Below are 9,598 nucleotides of genomic sequence, written 5' to 3'. Positions count from 1 at the left end.
ATCATACAAGAATAAATGTACAATCGGACGGTATATCATCCGTAAGCATTGTAAAGGTACCGGTGTGTGTTGTATTGATGTTACATACCTTCACAGGTCATCATGGGCCCGGTTCGAAGCCTTCATCACAGGAGCACTTCAAAGCCCTCCACCACCATCTAGACAGCAGGTCCCTTACCACAGGGGATTTCCTATAGAGCACTCATGCAGTGTCTGGGGTGGGGGGGGGGGGAGGGGGGGAGTGCATTTACTGTAAATGTAATCTTTGTCCACAGGTATGTTGACTTTCAGTTTATTGTCCAGACACTCGTTCATGTCTACAGAAAGACAGATGAGGACAGTTTATTGTCCAGACATTTTTTACATCTGGTCATCAGAGAGATGATTCAGTTGAGGGGTTGGTATGTCTGTGGTTGGCCCAGTCGTGTCACTTGTCACTCACCCTCACGGGCGTCCCCAAGTCCAGGCAGGGATCCATGGCCGTAGGGACACAGGCTTTTAAAGGACGCTGGAGACACAAGGAGACGTTAGACGTTAAATGTACACACACTGACAGGACAGGATCCACTAGGCTTAGTTCTCATCAACTGGCTTGTGCTGAGGAATACGTTATCATAACAAACACTGAATGGAAAAGTACTGGAAGTGAGGTGTGTGTGGAACGTGCGCGTCGTGCGCGTGACTCACCCTCGCTCTCGCGTGGGCACAGCTCGCAGGGGTCTCCCCAGCCCTCGCCTGGCATCTTGCTGCAGCAGCACTTGGCCTTGGTGGTGTTGAAGGCCTTGGGCACAGAACACTTGCCTGACTCGAAGCGTGTGAAACAGAAGCTCTCTCTGGTATCTGTCATACAGAGGGGGTTGGAGAAAAAACACAGTCAGGTGGATAGCAGACAATAGACTCCCACTAGTGGGTCTGCTGGAAAGGACAGAGGTGCTGTGATTTCTAACACATCTGTTACTTGGACATTTAATGACTACTGTAATGTACAGTTCTCTCTCTCTCTCTCACCCAAACAGCGGCGCCCATTGTCCGACAGGACGAAGCCCTTCTGGCAGATACACTGGAAGCTTCCTGGGGTGTTGGTGCACGTGCCAAACTGGCAGATATTGGGCTCCACCTCACACTCGTTGATATCTGGAAGAGAAAGTGAGCGACCGACAGGGCAATTGGGATGAGAGGCGGGAGAGGGAATGAGTGCAAAATCACGGCAAATTCTAAGGCCAGATGGTGTATGTGTGTGTATGGWTGACTACGTGGGTGTATACATACATACACACACTCTAAGGCCAGATGGTGTATGTGTGTGTATGGATGGCTACGTGTGTGTATACATACATACACACACTCTAAGGCCAGATGGTGCTGCTGCAACAAGGCTATAAGGCTGTTACACAGCGTGTGGTGTGGGTGTGTGTTGGGCCAGAAGGCAGGGTCACTGCAGGTCGTTGACACCCTGATGTGTAGGTGGGGGCGTGTGCTGGCTCTATCTGTGTGAGCAGGTGGGATCAGAATGTGCAGAAGTAATGAAGTCATGTTCTCTGTGGTAGCTATGCAGTGTGTGTGAACTTGCGTCAAAGTTAATGGTCTCTTTCACCTCCAAATAGTTAAATGCGCGACGGAGTGTGTGTTTGTGTCTGTGTGTGTGTAGGGCTCCTACCTATACACTGGTCGTTCTGGACCTCGTATCCAGATGGGCAGATACAGCGGAACGACCCGTCCAGGTTCTGACAGGTTCCAGGAGAGCAGGTACCAGGAAGACTCACACACTCATTGATATCTGAGGAAGAAAATTGTGTGATTATACAGTACGCCTCAATGAAAACACACTATACACCCCAAGACATACATCAAATACTTCCAAATACTTGATTTAGCTTGGGGTTTGCACTTTGGGGACCATTCCATTGGCTCCAGTGTACCAGGCAAACTAAATCAAGCATGAATCATATTTTCGAAAGTATACGACAAATGTACTTGACCCAGGTTTAGAGTTGCTAGGGTGTTGACGTTGCTTACCGACACAGTTTTTTCCGTCGGGGGTGAGTTCGTAGCCATCCTGACAGAGACACTGGAAGGATCCCAGGCTGTTGATACACTGGCCGTTTCTACACACCTGACCCACCAACGCACTGCACTCATCAATGTCTGGAGGGGGACAGGGAAGTGGAGAGAGTTCATAAGATTTCATCTAATTATTCAAAATATGCTACTCGAAAGAATCCCTTTTAACATTTCGACTGAACTACTCCTTAACTGTCGCCACAGTGTTATTTTCCATGATGAGATACCTCGGGATGTCATACGTACCCATGCAGTCATTGTTGTGCGTGAGCTCGAATCCAGGGAAGCAGAGACAGTTGTAGGAGCCCACCGTGTTCTTACAGGTTCCGTTCCCACACGGCTGCCTGTCACACTCATCAATATCTGAGACGGAGCGAGACCAGGGGGTGAGACCGAGGTGAGATGATTGAAAACAAACTACAGAGTGTCTACTGTGTCTGCTATGGTAAGTCTATTGAGTTTACTGGGACTCTTTACTCACCCATGCACATTGTCTGGTCGGCGGTGGCCTTGAAGCCGTTGTGGCAGAGACAGCGGTAGCTGCCCTGGGTATCYATACACTCTCCGTGGCTACACACGTTAGGGATCTCCTGGCACTCGTTGCGGTCTACACACACACAGGGAGAGAAGATACACACCTTTTTAGTTCATTTATTTTAAATAAATAATCTAACCAGGAAGTTCCATTGAGATCAAAAATATACACTGAGTATACAAAGTATTTCCATGACATAGACTGACCAGGTGAATCCAGGTGAAAGCTATGATCCCTTATTGATGTCACTTGTTAAATCCACTTCAATCAGTGTAGATGAAGGGGAGGAGGCAGGTTAAAGAAGGATTTTTAAGCCTTGAGACAATTGAGACATGGATTGTGTATGTGTGCCATTCAGAGGGTGAGTGGGCAAGACAAAATATTTAAGTACTTTTGAACGGGGTTTGGTAGTAGGGGAGATTAAATACATTAATATTGATCTTCTCAGTGTGTTTTCCCATTGACTAATAAACCATCTATCTCTCAAAACAATTCTCTCTCAACAGGGAAACTCACCGTTGTACATTTCACTTATAAACAATCAACATAATCTCATCTCTCTCATCTCCCCCCCCCCCCCCCTTTTTGTTCTGAGATGTAAATCCTCGCAGCCCCAGGCACAGAGTTGGGACTCACCCACGCAGGCCCCACTTGGGACAGCTTGAAGCCTGGTGAGCACTCGCAGCGGTAGCTCCCTGGGATGTTGATACAGTTGGCGTTTCGTTGGCACAGGTTGTCTCGCTGTTTACACTCGTCAATATCTGGAGGGAATGAAAAACACAGAGGCGGGGCAGCGACCATCAGTCACAGTGGTCATAACTGTCTAGTAAAAACCCAGTGTGAGGTAATGCAGAGGCTGAGGAGGGCCAAACAGAACAAGTGCCAGACTGGCTGGGGTTCAGTTCCTTGGTGCTTTAGCGTGATTTAAATCCCCCTGGACTGGCACAGACCCTGGCATTAGGCCCCTACAGGGCCAGTATACTCTGCTGTCTGTCTTCACAATTCATGTGGGAGAGAGAGGGCAGCATTAACTTTACTGCTTATTAAGTGTGAGTGTGTGAATGTGTGTGTGTGTGTGTGTGTGTGTGTTGTGTGCGGGTATATTTGGTTTGAGGCCACATAAAGTGTGTACGTATGTGTATATGAGGAATGTTTACGATCGTTTTTTTTTATGAAGAGAAAAAGGTGATGATTTTTTTGTGTGTGTGTGTGTGTGTGTGTGTGTGTGTGTGTGGTGTGTGTGTGTAGATGTGTGTTGTGTGGTCTTGGAGCCTCTACCTTTTCACAGATAGCAGTATATTGTTAGTAGCTTGAAGGCCCCATTGGACATTCACAGCGGAAGCTTCCTATCTGGTTGATACACACTCCGTTTGCACATATCCCCGGGATCTCTCGACACTCATCAATATCTAGCGAACAATACAGCAACAGCTCTGTTAGAAGTCATTCACTCAGCTACTCCATAAAGCCACTTTATAATAGCACCATATCATATTGTATTATTATTGTTCTACAGTAGTACCACATAATAACATAATGATTACAGTATCTATCGGTTTTGGCAGTTCAGCAGTTTTTGTTCTGAACAAGCAGTAGGCCAGAATAACCTATTTGACCTAATGATGACCTTACCGATGGGCTTGCCCGTGTGGATGTCTATGATAAACCCAGGAGCCTGGTTCCCACACAGTAACTGGTACTCCGCTGTGGCGGAGAGGATAAAACGACGGAGTGAACATAGGCACCAGGAACATACAGTATTTATAGGCTGTCATGAAAGAGTTGGAGGTAGTGTGTCTATGAGTGTGTATATGTGTGTTTATGGGAGTGTGTGCGAGTCTTATGTTCCAACTCACAGGTGACAGGGGTAGGGCAGGCTTCACAGGGCTTGTTCCAGGCTTTGCCCACGTTGTAGGCACAGCAGCACATCTTCTTGGTCATGTTGAACGACAGCTCGTTCTCACACGTGTCGTTGAAGTTGCGGTAACACACGCTCTTCCTCATGTCTGTGATGTCAGCAGAGACGGGGTTGAGAATGACTCATCATAAATACACAACTCATTAACTGTTTGTATGTTTATTGTATGTTTATTCACACACACACACAAAAGTTTGGATACACCTACTTACTTATTCAAGGGTTTTTCTTTATTTTGACTATTTTCTACGTTGTAGAATACTAGTGAAAACATCAAAGCTATGAAATAACGCATGGAATCATGTAGTAACCAAAACAGTGTCATACAAATCAAAATATATTTTCTGTTTGAGATTCTTCAAAGTAGCCACCTGTCACACCCTGACCTTAGAGAGCTTTTTATGTCTCTATTTTGGTTTGGTCAGGGTGTGATTTGGGTGGGCATTCTATGTTAATTTTTTCGATGTTTTGTATTTCTTTGTTTTGGCCGGGTGTGGTTCTCAATCAGGGACAGCTGTCTATCGTTGTCTCTGATTGGGAACCATACTTAGGTAGCCTTTTCCCACCTGTGTTTTGTAGGTAGTTATTTTCTGTTTTGTGTTTCTGCACCTGACAGAACTGTTCGTTGTCGTTTTTCTCTTTGTTATTTTGTTCAAGTGTTTTTTGAGAATAAATCATGAACACTTACTACGCTGCGCTTTGGTCCGATCCTTCATCATCCGACGACCGTTACACCACCCTTTGCCTTGATGACAGCTTTGCAGACTTTTGGAATTCTCTCAACCAGTTTCATGAGGTAGTCACATGGAATGCCTTTCAATTAACAGGTGTGCCTTGTTAAAAGTTAATTTGTAGAATTTATTTGCTTCTTAATGCATTTGAGCCAATCAGTTGTGTTGTGACAAGGTAGGGGGGTATACAGAAGATAGCCCTATTTGGTAAAAGACCAAATCTATATTATGGCAAGAACAGCTCAAATAAGCAAGGAGAAACGACAGTCCATCATTCCTTTAAGACAAGAAGGTCAGTCAATCTGGAAAATTTGAAAGTTTGTTCAAGTGCAGTCACAAAAACCATCAAGCTCTATGATGAAACTGGCTCTCATGAGGACCGCCACAGGAAAGGAAGACCCAGAGTTACCTCTGCTGCAGAGGATAAGTTCATTAGTTACCAGCCTCAGAAATTGCAGCCCAAATAAATGCTTCACAGAGTTCAAGTAACAGCCACATCTCAACATCAACTGTTCAGAGGAGACTGTGTGAATCAGGCCTTCATGGTCGAATTGCTGCAAAGAAACCACTACTAAAGGACACCAATAATAAGAGGAGACTTGCTTGGGCCAAGAAACACGAGCAATGGACATTAAACCGGTGGAAATCTGTCCTTTGGTCTGATGAGTCCAAATGTAAGATTTTTGGTTCCAACCGCTGTGTCTTTGTGAGACGCAGAGTAGATGAACAGATGATCTCTGCATGTGTGGTTCCCACTGTGAAGCATGGAGGAGGAGGTGTGATGGTGCTTTGCTGGTGACACTGTCTGTGATTTATTTAGAATTCAAGGAACACTTAACCAGCATGGATACCACAGCATTCTGCAGCGATACGCCATCCCATCTGGTTCGCGTTTAATGGGACTATCATTTGTTTTCAACTGGGCAAGGACCCAAAACACACCTCCAGGCTGTGTAAGGGCTGTTTGACCAAGAAGGAGAGTGATGGAGTGTTGCATCAGATGACCTGGCCTCCACAATCATCTGACCTTAACCCAATTCAGATGAGTTGGGCTGCAGAGTGAAGGAAAATCAGCCAACAAGTGCTCAGCATATGTGGGAACTCCTTCAAGACTGTTGGAAAAGCATTCCTCATGAAGCTTGTTGAGAGAATGCCAAGAGTGTGCAAAGCTGACATCAAGGCAAAGGGTGGCTACTTTGAAGAATCTAAAATCTATTTTGATTTGTTTAACACTTTGTTGGTTACTACATGATTCCATATGTGTTATTTGATAGTTTTGATGTCTTCACTATTAAAATAGTAAAAATAAAGAAAAACCCTTGAATGAGTAGGTGTGTTGAAACGTTTGACTGGTACTGTATATATCATTTAGTATGTACCACCCAGTGTGGTCTGACTCACCCATGCAGTTGTTTCCTCCGTTGACCTGCATGTACTCAGGAGGACACACGCAGGTGTAGTTCCCCAAGGTGTTGTAGCAGGTACCAGGACCACAGATTCCAATGTGTGCTGTGCACTCATCAATATCTACACACACAAACACAGAATACACATGGTTACACACAGTAATGTATTTCATAATCTTCTACTATTTTGGGCTTTAGGCGGTCATCAATGATCAACTGAATCAGATGAATACTGGGAAAGTCTGGAGAAAGACCTCATTTGACCCTTCTGTGACCTTTTCCCACTTACCCTCGCAGATGCGTGTCTCCTCGTTGAGGTAGTAGCCTGCGGGGCACTCGCACTGGAAGCTACCGAAGGTGTTGACACAGTTGCCACCCTGGCACAGGCCTGGCAGCTCCTGGCACTCATCAATGTCTGGTGGGGGCAGTGGGAGAAGGAGTCCGGTTTAGTTTGTTGGGACCTACTCTTAATAAATACAACAGGATAATAAGATATGGACGAACAGTGTTTACCTTCCAGGATGACAGTGATGGGGTTAGGTCTGAAGCCCTCTCCTCCGGGACACAGTGTCTTGTACTCCGCTACAGAAAAAAAAGAAAAAAAAAGATCATACCACATTTTCCTCAAAAATATATGTGGAATTGGCCAAGATGTTTTGTTCGTCTACAAAAAGAGCATGTCTGTCATGATTTGGTTCGACCAAGCTTTATAGTACGTACTGGAGTTGATGGGTGGGCAGAGCTCACAGGGGTTTCCCCAGGCTCCTCCCAGGGAGCAGCAGCAGGAGGCGCGGGTGACGCCCACGCCGATCTCAGCGCTGCAGGAGATGCCACCGTCGCCACGCGCCAACGTGTCCAGGAAACAGTTGCCCACTCGTGTGTCTGAGATGAGGGAAAGGAATTATTGTTACACACCCATCAACACTTCCTGCCACTCATTCATTGGCTGAGGGTTCTTCATCTCCATGGCTACCAGACATTAGCATTGCTCTGATGCCAGGTGTCCAGTACTCACCCACACAGCCCACTCCAGTTGGATTGAGCTCGAAGTCCGGAGGGCAGTTACACAGGTAGCTTCCTGGTGTGTTCACACACAAGCCGTTGATGCAGTTCACAGGGTCCGCACACTCGTTAATGTCTGGAACACACACACACACACACACACACACACACACACACACACACACACACACACACACACACACACACACACACATTATGACCAACATTAAATAACACACATAGATCCACACACACATGCTTTAACCACACACATGCATTATATGAAAGCTATGCACTTAGATTGAGAGGACTGGAGAAAGAGCCTTGATAAAGTCAGACTTACTGCGGCTGCACATGACAGAGAGATTGAGTGGCACAACGAGGGAATACAAAGTCCAAATTGATGGTGAAATATGAGGGCTGCCAGATTGGCTTGGTAGTGATGCCGTGGCAGAGTTCTCAGAGTATGGTAGAGGCTGTGTGCTTCTCACCAGATTGGCTTGGTAGTGATGCCTGCAGAGTATTCAGAGTATGGTAGAGGTCTGTGTGCTTCTCCACAGATTGGGCTTGGTAGTGATGCCGTGGCAGAGTTATCAAGAGTATGTTAGAGGGCTGGTTGCTTCTCACCAGATTGGCTTGGTAGTGATGCCGTGGCAGAGTTTCTCAAGAGTATGTAGAGTCTGTGTGCTTCTCACCCAGATTGGCTTGGGTAGTGATGGCCCGTGGGGCAGAGTTATCAGAGTATGGTAGAAGGCTGTGTGCTTCTCACCCAGATTGGCTTGGGTAAGTGATGCCGTGGCAGGAGTTATCAGAGGTATGGTAGAGGGTGTGCTTCTCCACCAGATTGGCTTGGTAGTGATGCCGTGGCAGAGTTCTCAGGGAGTATGGGAGAGCTGTGTGCTTCTCACCAGATTGGCTTGGTAGTGATGCCGTGGCAGAGTTATCAGAGTATGGTAGAGGCTGTGTGCTTCTCACCAGTGCAGTTTCCTCCGCTGCGGTCCAGCTCGTAGCCGTCGTCACACACACACCGGAACATCCCCGGGAGGTTCTGACACGTTCCAAACACACAGATGTTCTGGAAGTTACATTCGTCGATATCTACCGGAGAGGGAGAGAAACATGCGGTCAGTGTCTATGGTCAGAACGATGGTGTGTGTGRGTGTGTATGTGTGTGTGTTCTTCTGACCCTGGCAGGCCTTGCTGTCCTCAGTAGGGGTGAAGCCCATCTCACACTCGCAGCGGTAGCCGCCCGGAGCGTTCAAACACTGGCCGTTCTCACACAGGTTCACGTTGTCAGCACACTCATCCATATCAGAACAGGAGAAGCCGTCCCCGTTGAAGCCCTCCTTGCAGGCACAGCGGTAGGAGCCGGGGGTGTTGACACAGTCTGCGTTGAGAAAATGTAGAGACATAAATGTGAGTGCCTCTCTCATTCTGTCTGTACTGCTGGCTTATACTTGCATTATCCCAGAAGTAAAAAAATTACCAAAGCTTCATGACATATCATAAACTAAGATAGTGTTTTACGTAAATAGCCTTACAGTTACGACAGCGTGTGTGTAGCCCATGCGTGCTGTGTGTCGTATGGTGTGTAATGTGTTGTGTGTACACTGTAACCTGTGCAGCCGGTGGAGCCCTTCTTGACAAAGTATCCCAGCTGACAGTGACAGGATGAAAGGATCCCTTGGTGTTCTCACAGTCCCATGAAGCAGATGTTAGGGTTCAGCTCACACTCGTTCACATCTGATACATCACACACACACACACAACACACACAACACACACAACACACACACACACACACCACACACACACACCACACACACACACCACACACACACACACACACACACACACACACACACACACACACACACACACACACACAACATAAGCACAGGACACAAGGAACACACACAGCTATAGGAACACACAACATAGGAAC

The 9,598-nt window shown here is 46.6% G+C and overlaps 1 protein-coding gene across 1 annotated transcript in view; it reads right to left on the bottom strand.

The window, feature by feature from the left end:
• LOC111975929 (fibrillin-2-like) overlaps window positions 1–9,598 on the bottom strand; it is a 99,311-nt gene that overhangs the window by 8,311 nt on the left and 81,402 nt on the right. The window contains 20 exon segments of the mRNA XM_070447526.1: window positions 443–508; window positions 688–840; window positions 1,009–1,134; window positions 1,658–1,777; window positions 2,017–2,145; window positions 2,308–2,424; window positions 2,543–2,668; window positions 3,233–3,253; window positions 3,256–3,359; window positions 3,879–4,005; window positions 4,229–4,300; window positions 4,453–4,602; window positions 6,647–6,772; window positions 6,941–7,066; window positions 7,165–7,233; window positions 7,372–7,533; window positions 7,667–7,789; window positions 8,629–8,751; window positions 8,840–9,163; window positions 9,271–9,396. Coding sequence (XP_070303627.1) covers window positions 443–508; window positions 688–840; window positions 1,009–1,134; window positions 1,658–1,777; window positions 2,017–2,145; window positions 2,308–2,424; window positions 2,543–2,668; window positions 3,233–3,253; window positions 3,256–3,359; window positions 3,879–4,005; window positions 4,229–4,300; window positions 4,453–4,602; window positions 6,647–6,772; window positions 6,941–7,066; window positions 7,165–7,233; window positions 7,372–7,533; window positions 7,667–7,789; window positions 8,629–8,751; window positions 8,840–9,163; window positions 9,271–9,396 — 2,490 coding nt within the window.

This window comes from Salvelinus sp. IW2-2015, linkage group LG16 (assembly GCF_002910315.2).
Source record: "Salvelinus sp. IW2-2015 linkage group LG16, ASM291031v2, whole genome shotgun sequence".
In the NCBI taxonomy this organism is placed as follows: domain Eukaryota; kingdom Metazoa; phylum Chordata; class Actinopteri; order Salmoniformes; family Salmonidae; genus Salvelinus; species Salvelinus sp. IW2-2015.
Note: the sequence above shows the minus strand (reverse complement) of the source record. Positions and strands in the feature narration are given on the sequence as shown.